Genomic DNA, 17,431 nt, shown 5'->3' on the forward strand with positions numbered 1-17,431 from the left:
AGAGACTCCCGGTGAAATGAAACCGACGCAGAGCGATCTGAGCTGCTCACATCTGGAGGAAACAGACAGACATTTGCAGATATACAGACTGTAAAATGAAATGAGCATGATCTGCAAAGATCCACTTTTAACCCTTCGTTAGCGGCTCGTTGTTCAGTGACCTCTCACTCTCTACGCTTGAAACAAACAGCACCGATATCACTGCTGAGGTCACGTAGAGCTGATAGCAGAAGAGCAGAACGACAGTGAAGAACAAGAAGCGTGACCCTGCTGCGATGTGATTAAAATACAAAAAGCTTGCAATGAATGCAAACCAACGTGTTTAATAATAAACCGACATATTAGCATTTCTATTCCAGCAATCGTCAGAGAGTCTGAAGTCATTCAGAGTGTAATTATAAGCAAAGCTTCGGACGCGGATCCCTCCGCTAAGAAGTGTAAAAATATGCATCTTTCATCCGGAAACAGAGGCGGGACGACGTAAAGGGCAAACACTCATTTGGTCATGGACAAGCAAACCGTGAGACGAACCCTGGAGTTCAATCAGTCTGAAGACGTTGAAAAGACGCTTCTTCTTACTGCAGAAGCTGCTTGAGGGTCCTCAGCTTTGTAAAGCTGTCGTCAGTGTGACACTAGTCTGTACATTCATGCTGCTGACTGGGCATACATTTAAAGGTGAATATTCCTAACAGCTGGTAACAAATGCAAAATAAAACGATGCAAATGACTTGACTGCAACACGAAATTCAACCGAGCGGATTTACATTCACACAACGCTGAACTTTCTCCCGACTGACGGAGCAAGTTGTTGTGAAACATCCACAGAGAGGAAGACTCTGTTGAGTTGCTTCCTTTACTCCCTCGTGTGATATTCAGTGTCGTTGTATTGAAGCCTCCTAAAAATCAAGACGGAATGAACATATTTTTGGATAATAGATCAGCACACACACACACACAAGCTGCTGGTCCTCTCCTCTATTTCTATCTCCCCTCGCTGACGGAGGTTACGCCTCTCCTCTCTGCAGCTTCTATTTCTATCCTCCGCTCTGGTTTTTTGTTCTTCATTCTTAGTAAATGTGCTATTTTTGACAGAGAGACATTCCTCTGATGATGCTGCTTCTCTCAAACAAACCACAATCTCTGTGCTAGTTGTGTTTTATTTCTATCGTTACGCATCACGACGAACTGAACATCTATAGAAACAGATCGGCAACGCTGTCACATGAACTGCCCCTCCTGAAAGGTGACGGAGGTTAGGGAGGACCGAGGACGGTTTGGTGAGTCAGCTGGTGTAGCAACAGTAGCCCAGAGGGTTAATTAGCCTCAGGGTTGAACTCCTGGGTCCCATGCTGCCTCCGGGCCTCCTCTTGGAACGGACTGCGGGTAATAAAGGGCACGAGCTCTGAGCTGTCCTCCCGACTCATCACGACATCTACCAGCGGAGCCCCAGCGTGTGCCTCTCACACAGAGCTGCTGCTTAGCGTTAGCATTAACAAGCCCTGTGGTGAAGGATGGTCCAGTGTTTCCTATGCTGAAGGAGATAGGAAAGGAAGCATTGAATCACTACGCCAACTCGTCCCCTGTTGTTTCAGATGCTGCTGTTGGTTTTGACTTATTGTTCGAGCTAAGAGTGGATTAGTGGTTAGAAGAGGTGACGGGACAGATGAGGAAGGTAACAAAGAGAAGAGAGAAGCTGAAGAGACACAAAGATGCAGGAGGACACAAAGAGCGTGTCCTGTCGCTAGGTTGGAAATAGCTGACGTTGCATTTTATCTCCATCTGAATCAGACAAACTTGAAGTATCGTTGGTAAGTTAACGTGTAGCTTCAGCTAGCCGACACGTCTGAAAGCCCATCAGTGTTGAGATCCTCCTCCGGCCATCACAGACGTCCTGTCGGCATCCGTGTTCACCCAGAGCTCTACGAGACCTCGTAGTAGAGACCAGACCCGACTGTGTGTGTGTGTGTGTGTGTGTGTGTGTGTGTGTGTGTGTGTGTAAACCAGACGGTACAGACAATGGAAAAGACGCTGCCGTATTTACGCCTAGATGACGTTATTGTTGGTGTTGATGGAGCTGCTACAATGTTATTATAATTTATTTGATTGTCTACTTGCAGAGAGAAGTAACAAAACATGAATTCAGGCTTTTTACAAACCGGTATAATGTAGTTATTTCGTCATCTTCGATCTTCTTCTTTCTCTAATGACGCAGGACGATAATAGAACCCGTCCTAGCAACAGACCCTTCTGGTTGTTCTACAGACCGGATGATGTCTCAATGGGCCGTGAAGCGATCTGTAAACGGAGCTATTTATGTTCAGAGCGAAGGAAACGATCAGGAGGACGACTGACGCACTCCTTCCTCTGTAGGGTGGACACTCAGTCTGTTCAGCCAAACTAACAACTAAAACGCTCTCCTCCAGAAGTGTCCAACCAAGCACACGGCTCTGGTGTGATTCAGCCACATCCTGAAGGGATTAGGAAGAAGCCGGTTCCCTGAGGCATCAAATCTAGACTCTGGTTCAAGTGAAGGGAGCCGATTCTTCCTCTGGAGGAAGGGATCCAAAGATTCAAAGATCATTTATTGTCATTAGGCAGCACAGGGATGCACAAACATGACAAACAGAACTAAAGCAACAGTAGAACATTCCTGGAGTCATGAAGAATGTAAACAGCAGACACAAAAACTACTCTCTGGGCAGATAAGATGGCCGACATCTTTTATTTATTTATTTATTTATATATATATATATATATATATATATATATATATATATGTGTATATATATATATATATATATATATACACATATATATATATATATATATATATACACATATATATACACATATATATACACATATATATATATATACACATATATATATATATACACATATATATGTGTATATATATATATATATACACATATATATGTGTATATATATATATATATATACACATATATATGTGTATATATATATATATACACATATATATGTGTATATATATATATATATACACATATATATGTGTATATATATATATATGTGTATATATATATATATATATATATATATATATATACACATATATATATATACACATATATATATATATATACACATATATATACACATATATATATACATAAACATTTGATTGGATTATTGCTGCTGTGACGTTATTAATCTTTGTATTGAATCGGTTTTTAACTTCCCTCACCGGCCACTTCAGAATGAGTCCAAGCTCTTGTGTGTTACTCTGAGACGTCGCTTTATATTTGCAGTTGGTATTAATCATATTCATATTATCTGTATCTTCCACTGCGTTTTAATAATGTAGATCTCTTTGGATATTTTAAATTCTTTATCTGCTGTTCCTAAATATATGATATATTTCTGCTGCTCTTTGTTAACGATGTGTTTAATGTCCGCCTGCACTGACTTCCTTCTTTATGGTCTCAAGGTAACAAATATTAAAAAGCCAAGTCCTGAAACACAAAGAGCCGAGCCGGTTGTGAGATGAATGAAGTGAAGCGTCCCGTGTGTCCGCCGGCTCCTCTCGCTCTGTTAGAACTCATCTCTGCTGCCGTCTGTGAACTTTAAGCCTCCAGCAGACGGCAGGTCGCTGCAGGTCAGGAGGCGGACTCTGAGGAACTCAACGGGACCTGAACCGGTCAGACCTGAAGACCCGACACACCGGCTGAGAGGTCAACAGCTCTCCCGCTGAGTCTGATTTTAATCAACCTGCTCATAACAACATTATATTTTTCTCTGCTTCTCTATTTTATCCTCCAAATCAACTACATTTAGGTTGACAAACAACAACATTACATTAGTGCATAAACTCTCACTCATCACAGAAGAAGAGACTTAACGGCGCCTCTTTAATGGTTTACTTTAAAGATTCAGCTCCAGACATGTGCTCCCACCTAGCAACAAGAGGCAAACATTAAATACTCACTGGGACAACAGTTCAAACAAGTTTGACCTGCAAAAACTGGGCACATTCTTCATTATTATTTAATGATCATCATCATGAAACCCTGAAGGACTATTGAGTTTGAGACGGTGAACTCCGGACTCATGTTCAGTCCTCATCTTCATTCTGCGTGCATGTCAGCTCCCCAACGTATTTAAATAAGTGTTATTCCAGTCTGGATGGTGCTCACTGTGCAGATTCTGATTGGTCTAATTGCTGAGCAGCAGCGTGCTGAGACCCCGAGACCGTCGTGATGTTCTGCTGCAGATGAGGCTGTTTGACAAACTGACAAGATTGATGATCAAAGTTATAATTCTGTTTAATCAGAGTTGTAGAAATGAAAAAAGGTCGGGTCTAATAAGCAGGCAGCGGTGGTCCCGTATAAGACTCTAGAGCAGCACCTAGTGGACATTAGGGGAACTACAGCTGTGGACATTTGCTTCATCATTCAACCGTAGAGGTGAGAATGTGTTAACCCTCTGAACCCCAAAACCCACCGGCGGGACGGAAAAGCAGGTGTTCTTTGAACGTCCACCAAAACTACACATTTATCACAGCCAGAAGCTGTCAGATTTTCATATTTCCGACGGGCCATGAACACATCATAGGTGACAAACACTTCCGTCAGAAAACGCAACTGAAGCTAAGCTTAAGGTTGTGATATTTCGTCAAAAACGTTTTATTCTATGTCTCATTTAAAATCCCTTCACAAATAAACTGTTTGAAGGAACCAGATCCTGTAAAGAACATTAAGCTGTGAGCTCCTCGGTGAAACTATGAAGCCATGATTGACTCACCTGGGACCAACAGTCATGTGACAAAAAAACGTTGAACTTCAGGCTGCTGTTATTCTGCACAAGATACTGTTTAGAGTTCCCTCTACTTCTAGCCATGAAGTGGCTCCAGCGGCTCACCTGGCAGGCGTTGTACAGCAGCTGGTGCTCGAACTTGCGGATGCCGAGGATCTGCTGGAACATCTCGTACAGTTGCTCCTTGCTGAGGATGAGCTCCGACACGGCGCTCAGGTGGGCCCGCTGGGGCTGGCGCCGCATGTCCTCGTCCCCCCTGTAGATGGCGTCGTACTTGGCGATCCAGGAGCTCAGGACCGTCTCTTTGCTCAGGCCGTCGATCTCCGGGAGGCTGCGGACGCGCCGCTCGATGTTCTTCTTGAAGACCTCGCGGAAGTCGCTGGCCGAGCAGCCGCCGCTGTGGACCATCCGGGAGACGCGCTCGCTCTTCAGGAAGCCCTGCCGAGGGAAGAGATGCAGAAGAAAAAAGAAACATCAGCGACGACAGCTCATCGTGTTCTGAATTGAACACCGGACTAACGAGCCTGTGTCTCGCCCGCCAAAATGAGCATCCCAGATATCGTCACAGTTCATCTTGAATCATCGATGCACCTTGCTAACATGCTAGCTAGCCGGCGCTGCTACGTGTGCCTGGCTCTTCCCCAACTCAAACCTCTCGTCCAAACAAAGTATACAGCATCTCTACGTCATTCCTCAATCCAAACATGGTAACTGCCGTTAACTGGCTGCAAGAAAAAAAACCAAGATGGCGACGGTCGTAATCCAAGATGGCGAAATCGCCGAATTCGAGGCTTCAAAACATCAGTCCACAAACCACTAACGTCCCGATGACAACGTCCACTACTTAGACAGTCTGTGGTTTTGATGTGCGCTTAAGTCTGCAGAGATTTTGTGTAATTTCGTGGACCCTTCAGACATCTCGATACCGTTCAGACATGAGTTATTCATGTAGGGTTGAATTATAATAAATCAATAATCCAGCATAATTCAGTACACTGACAAAGTAAAAACACTGGCTTTCAATTCCTTTTAAATGCATCCAAACGCTGTTAACAAAAATACTTTAAAATCTAAAGGAATCCTGTCGAGGTTTACCAAACTCTGTTCAGGCGTTTGATAGTGAAATCACCAGAACGTGCAGAGGGCGCCGTCCTCCTCCGCTCAGCCATTCTGTGTCGAATGTTAAACTCTGTCACATCGGCGGCTTTTGGCAGAAGTTCTTTATCCAGAGCGCCGCTCTCCGAGTCCGACGGGAGAACAAGCGGCTCAGACTGAGGCGGCGACATTAAACGCCTCTCAGCCGGCTGCTTCACCTCCTCCTGTGAGTCGCTCTGCGAGCAGCGCGTCAACAGTGAGAGGAAATGATTCATCTGATGGAAGCCGAGAGCTCAGAGAGCAGCAGCTGAGGACACCAGCATCAAACGTTCTCACTTATTCAGCTTCATGTTCCCGACCGATTCCCTTCATCCAAAACCCAGAGGAACACACAATTCATTAATATCAATAATATTCTGCTACATTTTGTAAAAGTCATGTGCATCCGTGATTACGTAACATCAGGTTTTGCTTCTAAGTGTTGGATTTCTCAACACCGCTCAATATTTGAGAATTAAAAAATAATCTGACTGTTATATAACAGCACATTTGCATTTAACGAACACAAGTTCTTAAAGATTAGTGATCAAGATCTGTAGTAGGAGCGACATTTTAGAGGGTCAAAACAAACTGTTAATGGAGACACCGCTCTGAACGATCTCAAACTAATCGTTGACGTTTCTCATCGCGTATCGGACGCCATCTACACCGATACCAACTCCTTTATGTTCATCTGACGGCCGCTCTCATGTGTGAATAAGCACCCTGGTCACTTCCATGTTAGAGTCACGAAGAGAAGAAGAACATAACGAGTGCAGCAGCACATGCAGAGAGAGATGAAATGTTTCGTACCACCTTGTACCTACAGGCAGCCTCCGGTTCTGCAGAGTGAAGCCAAAGCTTCACGTGTTAAAGCTGCATTCTCTCTAGTGTCCACCAGGGGGCGACTCCTCTGGTTGTATAGAAGTCTATAGAAAATGACTCTACTTCTCTCTTGATTTATTACCTCAGTAAACATTGTAAACATGAGTTTATGTCTCAATCTCTAGTTTCAAGTCTTCTTCAATGCAGCATAAAGACAACAGGACTGAACCATGTGAACAAACATCTTAAAACATACCAGAAGGCGGGGGGGGGGGGGGGGGGTTCTGCCTTCTTTCCCGCTAAAGAGTTTTTCTTTATCTGAATCGAGGGTCAGAAGGCGGAGGGTACGCAGCGTACACTTGTACGCTGGACAGATTGTAGATCCCCTTGAGGCAAATTTGTGATTTCTGACTTTGGGTTGTTTAAATCAAGCTGACGCAATGATCAACATCAGCAGAATGTGAAAAAACTTGCAGAAGCTGCTGACAGACATTCAAACACCACCACGTGACGCCTCAGTCTGCTGCGAGGGTTGTGGTAGGAACCGGCTGCGGATGGAGAGGAACCGGCTGCTATAGTTGGTATATAATCAAAGTATTGGAAATATTTAAAACACTACAACTAGTATTATTTCAACCGTAGTGTCAGTCAACGGTTCTTCTATCTTATGAAAAGTTACTCCAGTCTTTTCAAAAATAAATTTCCGTCTCGACAGGAAACAACCCAGTTAGGTTTAGGAAACAAAAGTACGACGTTAGGCTGAGGAAACCTTTGTTGTTTGGGTTAAGAGAACCGCGGATGTGCAGTTACCTAAAAGGCAACGTTGACTTCTGCTTCCACACAAACGTCTGAAAGATGCCGTTCATGTGATCCATCCCCCTCCTCTCCCTTTCCGCACACGTTGTGTCCTTTCGCGGTCGTCATACTTTCTCTTAACACACAAAATAATTCCGTGGTGTATCGACGAACTACAGCGCGTTATTTACAGCTACGCATGCTGGTGAAACCGATGCCACCTTTCCTTAACCGAGACGACACTTTTGAGATGGCTCCTTAAAAAATGACACAGCGACGAACCAAATAAAGACAACTTTATACTGATAAATATTCAAAGTGTACATCTAATAGTGCAGTAAAGTACAGCGGTTATGTAAACACTTGTTTTCATCTCTCCTCTGCTTTTCATTTAATCGGACTCTATGTTCTAGCAGGCGATGCACTCAATGATCATTTAACAGAAAAACACTTATCTGTTGTCCGAGAACAGAATTACAAGCCAATGAAGCTTTGCAGATCTGACGTTTCATCGCAGGAAGAAAGATGCTGTTGGGAATGTGTTGACTTGGCGGCATCACTCACAACTGTGTAGTTTCATTTTGTTTTTAAAGAGTATTTGACTGCTCTGAGGTTATGTTAGAATTAGACGTGCACTTGTTTAACCCAAACCATAAAAACACACACTTACTGGATCATTCAAACAAAAGTCTGGATGTTAAACAATTTTCAAAAGATAGAATTTATTTTGGCCTCACTCAAAAATAGTGAGCCACATTCTGTTCAGTGTTTCTGCAGATAAACAGTCGATAGAAAATGGCTCTACTTCTCTCTTGATTTATTCCCTCAGTAAACATTGTAAACATGAGTTTATGTCTCAATCTCTAGTTTCAAGTCTTCTTCAATACAGCATGATGTTCATTTAGTACATTATGCTCCATTTGTAGTTCACATAAATGTCTGTATCAGTAAAAGAAAACGAACCCGCTAACACACACTCAGACTGAAGCAGTACGTCGGGTGGTTTTGAGCATCAGAGAGACGCCCCCCTCCCCCTCCCCCTCCCCTCCCCCGCTCTCTGGATTCTATAGGCTCTCCTCCGCTTTGTCTGGTGACACAAATGTCAGCCATTATTACTAATGAATCGATCAGCGGGGGGCTTCCTCCCTCCCCGCTGGTCGAATTAATTGGAGCTTTAAAAGTTTGGCTAAATTATTTACACACCAGCAGAGCGCCGGGCTGGGAGCCGGGAGATTAGAGACACAGGAGACGAGCGCTTGTGGCCCGTCTCGTTTTGTCTTACAAACGACCAACAAACGCAATAACATTCAAGTTTAAAATGATCAAAAACAGAAAAGCAGCAACTCGTCACACTGGAGGAGCTGCAACCAGAGGAGAGAATTCTGCCCGATACGTAACACTGCCACATTTACAGGAATGTTTTATTAACCATCGCTGCCAAACAAAGCAACACAATAAAATATTCAACGAATGATTTCAGCACTAAAGAGACGCAGTTAATGCAGCGTTCCCGTCCTCTGAAGTGGATGGTAGAGATGAGAACTTGTGGTACTTGTATGATGGCAGAGATGAGAACTCGTGGTACTTGTATGATGGCAGAGATGAGAACTTGTGGTACTTTATGTTGGTAGAGATGAGAACTTGTGGTACTTGTATGATGATAGAGATGAGAACTTGTGGTACTTGTATGTTGGTAGAGATGAGAACTTGTGGTACTTTATGTTGGTAGAGATGAGAACTTGTGGTACTTGTATGATGGCAGAGATGAGAACTTGTGGTACTTGTATGTTGGTAGAGATGAGAACTCGTGGTACTTGTATGATGATAGAGATGAGAACTTGTGGTACTTTATGTTGGCAGAGATGAGAACTTGTGGTACTTTATGTTGGTAGAGATGAGAACTTGTGGTACTTGTATGATGATAGAGATGAGAACTTGTGGTACTTTATGTTGGCAGAGATGAGAACTTGTGGTACTTTATGTTGGTAGAGATGAGAACTTGTGGTACTTTATGTTGGTAGAGATGAGAACTCGTGGTACTTTATGTTGGTAGAGATGAGAACTTGTGGTACTTGTATGATGATAGAGATGAGAACTTGTGGTACTTTATGTTGGCAGAGATGAGAACTTGTGGTACTTTATGTTGGCAGAGATGAGAACTTGTGGTACTTTATGTTGGTAGAGATGAGAACTTGTGGTACTTTATGATGGCAGAGATGAGAACTTGTGGTACTTGTATGATGGCAGAGATGAGAACTTGTGGTACTTGTATGTTGATAGAGATGAGAACTCGTGGTACTTGTATGATGATAGAGATGAGAACTTGTGGTACTTTATGTTGGCAGAGATGAGAACTTGTGGTACTTTATGTTGGTAGAGATGAGAACTTGTGGTACTTTATGTTGGTAGAGATGAGAACTTGTGGTACTTTATGTTGGTAGAGATGAGAACTCGTGGTACTTTATGTTGGTAGAGATGAGAACTCGTGGTACTTTATGTTGGTAGAGATGAGAACTTGTGGTACTTGTATGATGATAGAGATGAGAACTTGTGGTACTTTATGTTGGTAGAGATGAGAACTCGTGGTACTTGTATGATGATAGAGATGAGAACTTGTGGTACTTTATGTTGGTAGAGATGAGAACTCGTGGTACTTGTATGATGATAGAGATGAGAACTTGTGGTACTTGTATGTTGGTAGAGATGAGAACTCGTGGTACTTGTATGATGATAGAGATGAGAACTTGTGGTACTTTATGTTGGTAGAGATGAGAACTCGTGGTACTTGTATGATGATAGAGATGAGAACTTGTGGTACTTGTATGTTGGTAGAGATGAGAACTCGTGGTACTTGTATGATGATAGAGATGAGAACTTGTGGTACTTTATGTTGGTAGAGATGAGAACTTGTGGTACTTTATGTTGATAGAGATGAGAACTTGTGGTACTTTATGTTGGCAGAGATGAGAACTTGTGGTACTTTATGTTGATAGAGATGAGAACTTGTGGTACTTGTATGATGATAGAGATGAGAACTTGTGGTACTTTATGTTGGTAGAGATGAGAACTTGTGGTACTTTGTTGATAGAGATGAGAACTTGTGGTACTTTATGTTGATAGAGATGAGAACTTGTGGTACTTTATGTTGATAGAGATGAGAACTTGTGGTACTTGTATGATGATAGAGATGAGAACTTGTGGTACTTTATGTTGGTAGAGATGAGAACTTGTGGTACTTTATGTTGGTAGAGATGAGAACTTGTGGTACTTTATGTTGGTAGAGATGAGAACTTGTGGTACTTTATGTTGGCAGAGTGTGAGGACTCGTTAGTGACTCACTGTTGGAGCTCTTCTACGGTTTGGACCATCAGGAAACTCCTGGCTGAATCATCATCAGGACACAAACAACAACAACAACTACTACTCGGCCTTCTGAATTTCCTCCGATTCGTGCCTCTGACTGGCTTCTCCATGGCAACGGCAGCCAGGGCTCATGGGTATTGTAGTATTTAGAGCCATCTGCCAAACTGACAGCTGACACATGATTCCCCAGAAACAAAGAGAAAACAATTAAAACTGGTGGTCACATGTCGAACAAAACAGGTTTGTCTCGAAATAAGTAGGAAATGTTGCTTGAATAAAGACAGAATAAGAAACATCTCTGAAGTCAGAGAAAAGTTTCTGATCAGACTTCTCAGTTGATCTCCACATTGAAGTGTTTAAATGTTCTTCCATCAGCAGTGAGGAGCGCTGCATCATCGCCGCCTTCATGCATAAAACATGCTCCAGCTCGATATTAAAACAACTCCATCGCCGGCTGAAACTCGGTGAGTCCGTCTGTCAGAGAGACCGAACACTTCGTTTATCAGAATAAGAAAAAGATTTAAAGAATAACTTCCATCACAAAGAAATCTGAAAGTCAACAGTGCTGGAATGAGCTCCATAGATACAATTCGGCTTCAGGGAGAAAGTACACACTCACTTCAGATTATTTCTTGGATCAATCAGAAAGTTTCTTCAGGCCATTAAAGAAATAGGCAAGAAGATTTTGATCCAAAAATCCAACATTTATTTATTGCTGAACACTGCAACTGGCAACCCAGGACAATAAAACGGCAATGTCTCCAGAGAGACAAGTCATCAGTGACGAGTTTAAATCCTGAATCCTGTGATGAAGAGATCCAATAAAGACCGTGTGACTCATTATGTGAATGAAGCTCTGACAATTAAACTATCCACAAGGAAAATTACTTCTGACTGACACACACACACACACACACACACACACACACACACACACACACACACACACACACACACACACACACACACACACACACACACACACACACACACACACACACGTATATATATGTAAATACATATATATGTAAATACATATACATATATATGTAAATACATATACATATATATACGTATATATATACGTATATAAATATATATATATATATAAATATATATACACGTATATAAATATATACATATACACACACACACATATACATACATATACATATATATATATACACACACACACACACACACACACACACAGTATATATATAGGACCACTGAAGAAGAGACAAAGTTGAAATGCGTCACTAAAAAAATAAACACACGAGTTGTTTGAATGCGAGGTTCTCGGAGTCTGATGGATTCAGTGGACAGGAAGCAGGTACTGATCCAGACTTTGGCAGCATGTGAGACTCTGTGGAAGCTCGATTTGGAGCGATTCGACGAAGAGAAACCTCCCACAGTGGTGCCTTCATCGAAGCCATGTGTAATTTTGTGAAGCCTGTAACAGATCGTCTACCAGCTGAACCGATCTGAGTGTTTATTCTTAAAAACCAATTACTTCATGTTCACTAAAGAGCTGACGATGTGCAGATTAAAGGAACACGCGTGGGCTTCTCCTCTGCCTCCAGCGAAGCTGCAGAATCTTTTTAACACCGGTCCCATCGCGCCTCTCAAATTGCAAATGTCACAGATGAACCGTGAAGGTATGAAAGCATCAGTCTGTCGGACTAAAAGAGCACAGACGGGAGGATCAGAGTCAGAAGTTACAGCGGTTTGCTTTGTGTCCAGGTGACGGCTCAGATTGGTCAGGAGCAGCTGGAGGATTGGGTCCAGCTTCGTGTCTGATCAGACCTGTGAAGCAGGAAGTCAGAGCACACCGCTGCTCTAACCCGCTGCTCTGATGGGGAACGAACCCCCTGCTGTGTGACGTTATATCCATTCTGATTCCCTGAGCCGACAACAAACGGGTGAGGAGGAAACGGCAAAGAAATAAAACAATAAACTTTAAACATAAACATAAAACGGACCATAAAGCAGGGTATGCTTTCGGGTTCAGGTGGCTAGAACTCAAGATGCGACATCCAAAATACCGAACTCAAGGCTTCAAAACCATACGACACAAACCAATGTCTGCGGTGACTAAGTCCACGTCCTATATACAGTCCGTGGTGTTAACTGTGTTCATGACAGTAAGTGATGTGTACTTTGACTTCAGGATCAGTGATGATAAAGAAAAGTAACCGTAAACTGACTGAACACCATGTAAAGTCATCACACACAGCAGCTGTCGTGTCTGCCTGCAGGCCGTCTGAGCACATGTGCTCCTGTGAGTGGGAGTTCTGTGTCTGTCTGTTTGCTTTGATACAAGTTTCACATGGAAGCTCGCCAATGCAGCATGAAAGTGGATCCACGCTCAGCCGAGGAGGAGTGTGAACGTTTGAAGTGTGCATGCGGCCAGTTTGTTCTTTTCCACAGAGGAGCATGCGAGTCTTCTTCAGCGTGTTTATTTCCACATTTATTCACCCGCGCAAGTTCAAGTTTCTGTTTGTTGCTTCTTCTTCTGAGGATGCACAGCTTTAATGTTTGTGCCGAAAGGATGTTCCCAAACAGCAGTGATGTTTAAGAGCTGCCGTGTTTGTCAGGATTAAGGAATCAAAAAAGACTACATTTGATTCAGATCGTTTTTTGTGGTGATGGAAAACGTATGAAAGGACACCGCTGAGTGTGTCGCCAGCGCATGATAGTTTAACACACACACACTTTGTCAGCGTGGAAGTTGTTATCGTCAGGAACATATTGTCGTCAATAAACTATGACCTCGTCATATCACCAGAGCCCACTGCATACGATTCATGTGTTGTAATCATTCATCACGTCTTCACAATATTGCACCTCGTTAGTGTGCCGAGAAAACAGAAGATCTCAGTGACCAACAAATCTATATTTCCTTTTTTTTCGCCTAAATGATCTCCAGCTGCTGCTGCTTCCTCCTCCTCGTCTCCTTCCTCCTCCGGGATCAGTGTGAGGTGACGATGACTCAACGGCGTCCTGATCAACCTGTTAGTCTGTCACATTAGGAGTGCTGCCATTTCCAGCAGTCCTCTCACCACAGATCCTCATTCTGTCAGCCTGATTTGATATGATATTGATTTGATAAGTTTTCTATGAGCGGAGCACAGTCAGCAACCTCCGGTTCGGAAGAGTGACGTCAAAGCTTCACGTGTTAAAGCTGCATTCTCTCTAGTGTCCACCAGGGGGCGACTCCTCTGGTTGTATAGAAGTCTATGAGAAAATGACTCTACTTCTCTCTTGATTTATTACCTCAGTAAACATTGTAAACATGAGTTTATGTCTCAATCTCTAGTTTCAAGTCTTCTTCAATACAGCATGATGTTCATTTAGTACATTATGGTCCATTTAGAGTCACACAGACCATAAAGCAGGGGATGCTTTAGGGCGGGGCTACTGTGATTGACAGGTCTCTACCAGAGACGTATACGGAGTCTCTACGTCACTCCTCATTCCTAATATGGTCACTTCCTGTTCACTGGTTGCAAAAAGTCAAGATGGCGACGACCGTAATCAAAGCGGGCGACAGCGAAATCGCCGAACTGGAGGCTTCAAAACGTCCAAAAACCAATGAGTGACGATACGATGACTACGTCCACTTCCTCTACGGTCTGTGGTCAAAAGACGGGCGGGTTTGACAGAGAGACAGCACCAAACCCTGAATGGACTTTGTGGGATCGGGCCACACAGCCTCACGCTGAGAGCCTGCCAGTCAGGAAACATTGATTTATTTTTCACCAGAACACGTATCGATCGGACTTGATGATGTTGACCTATGAACGGTTGATCTCCCTGCTGCCCTCCGCCGCCTCGGTTTTTTTCCCACACTGATTAAAAAAAAGAAGCTGTGATTACTGGGAGCCTGAGAAGAAACCAGCAGCAGATCTGATGTCAGAAGGTCAGATCGACAATCTGTGAGATCCCTTGATGAATAAATAACTGGAGGCACTTACAGCCTGAGCGGCTGTAGAATGCCACACACACCTGCAGCGCCGGCCTCCAGCTGCTCTAGAGCGCTGGATTACAGGTCACACACGAGTGTGTCCTCAAAGATATAAAAACTGCAGAAACACACATCAATCCTGTCAAACAGTGCCATCAGGGTCCCTGCTGGGGAGATAGCCACGGTACCATTGCTTTTGTTACCTGTTGCAGTGTTCTTACAGGAGAATAAACAGACCATGAAGGGGCTTTAGGGCGGGGCTACACAGTGATTGACAGGTCCCTACCAGAGACGTAGCCGGCGTCTCCACATCACTCCAGATATGGTCACTTCCTGTTTATTTCTTGCGGAACTCAGTCAGGTTTAGGAAACAAAACTACGTGGTTAGGTTTAAGAGAAGATTTTGAAGATGGTTTGAGTTCAAATAAGAAAGCTTTGTGAGGAATAACTCAAAGCTGACTTTACGTTTCACATGAACAATCGTCTCCGGGCTGAAAGACCGTTTTTTGTTTTGACGCCCCCCTTCCTGTTCTGTGTGGGTTTTGGCTGTCTTCTTACTTCCTGGTTCACGATTAGGTGGATGATCTACAAATAACAGGACATTTATTTTTGTTGGCAGAGATACGAACAGCAAACAGCGAGTGTGCCGTGTGCTGTAAGGTGACTCCAGTCACACGTCCTACCAGGTCACGCAAACACCGAGCACAGCTGACGTGTTATAGTATCTGGTTGGTAAAAAGCCTTCCTGTTATTCTGTCCTCCCTCTTCATATCTCAGAGAGTTTTGGGATGATCTCCCGGCTCCACTCTCATCGTGTGAGCAGTCTGTTGGTCTCAAGGCCTCTGCAGCAGCGTCTCAATGAACCATTTGTGTTCCGATCTGAACCGTTTCACCTCGCAGGTTGAAAAACACAGTCTGGATGAGAAGATGCTGAGGCGGCGCAGGGAGCTGAACGCTTTTCCTATTTACAACAGCGACGTGTTCATGCGATGAGGACATCCTCTACTAGCCGTGTCACTTCCTGTTGGGTTGCCAGGTCAGAGGTCCCTCCTCTGCTGATGATTCACTCTGCTGCTGAATTGCTTTTTTCTCTCTCTCTCTCTCTCTCTCTCTCTCTCTCTCTCTCTCTCTCTCTCTCTCTCTCTCTCTCTCTCTCTCTCTCTCTCTCTCTCTCTCTCTCTCTCTCTCTCTCTCTCTCTCTCTCTCTCTCTCTCTCTCTCTCTCTCTCTCTCTCTCTCTCTCTCTCTCTCTCTCTCTCATTTACAGTCAGATCTCTTCTCAATATAAAAACCACCATTTTCAAGATTTTGTTACAAAGATGTCACCAGTATCTCCTCATCATGAGTGTTTTATGTTAATATTAGATTCCATGTGGTTATTTTAAGATAATTAGGATGATCTAAAATGACAGATGCAGGAATAGAACATTTAATCTATTTTGAATCCACGGTCGTCAGTAACGTCTGCTCGTCTACTCTTCTTCCTGTCAGGAGATCTGCAGGCGACATTTAATCTACTGAAAGACGGATAACTGAGGAACGTGTCTCACACCGGGTTCCACATTGAGAGGACGCATCTCTTCTCCAGCTTTACTGGTTGGTTTGTGTTCTGCTCGTAAACAGGAAGGAGACGTAGAACCCTCTATTGAGACGCATGTTCTGAGTGAGCTGGAACACGTCTGAAGAATGCTCCTAGCATTTATTATATTTATTTATTTTTACAGTAAAAGGTGCAGTTTGTTCAGAGCGAGAGGCAGACGTGGATCACCTCATCTCTCCTGATGTGAAACATCTGTCAAGAATTATATGATGAATGACAAACAAATCCCCGTGAGTGTTTAGGGCGTTGATGCTCTGTTACCGATGCGCCGACTCCATGAAAGTACATCAATGTACCAGTGCGACGTCTCAGGAGGACACGAGAAACACAACCAGCGTCTCTCAGGAGGACGAAGACGTCCACCGAAGAAGACTTTGATCGTTCTGCAGCGACACAGAGAGCTTCACCGAGATCCTCTCGCCTCACACGATTAAGGAGACGAGCTGCGAGAGGCCGACAAGATCTCCGTCTCAAACCGGATGATGGGTGCTTCAGCAGAGGAGGGGTGGGGGGGAAACAAATTCTCAGCTTTGGGGATTTGTAAAGCTGAATAATTAAAAAGAGATTGCCTTGCCTCATAGTAGCTTCTCACGGCGTTGCAGAAAGCCTCATCGGCCACAATCTGAGATTCCCCGTTGAGGAAGGCGAGGAAACGCTCCTTCACCGCCTGCAGCTGCTGCTTGTTCACCTGAGAAACAGCAGAGGAAGATGATGGAGGAGGAAGATGTTGGCAGAGGAGGGTGTTATCAATTAGAAACAGATGGAGAGGAAGATGATAGGGAGGAAGAGAAACAGAACAAAAAGTACAAGATTAGACTCATTGTTAAAGCGTGACAGCGTGTCGACGGCGTCATTACGACGAAGAGCCTCATCGTCTAACAAATGTCTTTCATTCGGAAACAGAGCTCTCCAAAAACAACACGGGAAGACGATGTGCTGGAAAAAACGTTCAGA

General features: G+C 43.6%; 1 protein-coding gene across 3 annotated transcripts in view; it reads right to left on the reverse strand.

The window, feature by feature from the left end:
* cadps2 (Ca++-dependent secretion activator 2) overlaps positions 1–5,217 on the reverse strand; it is a 93,704-nt gene extending 88,487 nt beyond the window's left edge. For all 3 annotated transcript variants that reach the window (XM_079275309.1, XM_079275308.1, XM_079275307.1), the window contains exon 1: positions 4,900–5,217. In XM_079275309.1, coding sequence (XP_079131435.1) covers positions 4,900–5,202 — 303 coding nt within the window. In that variant the 5' untranslated portion in view covers positions 5,203–5,217. The remainder of the gene's footprint in view (positions 1–4,899) is intronic.
* Positions 5,218–17,431: the final 12,214 nt, after the last annotated feature.

This window comes from Melanostigma gelatinosum, assembly GCF_949748355.1.
Source record: "Melanostigma gelatinosum genome assembly, chromosome: 1".
NCBI lineage: Eukaryota > Metazoa > Chordata > Actinopteri > Perciformes > Zoarcidae > Melanostigma > Melanostigma gelatinosum.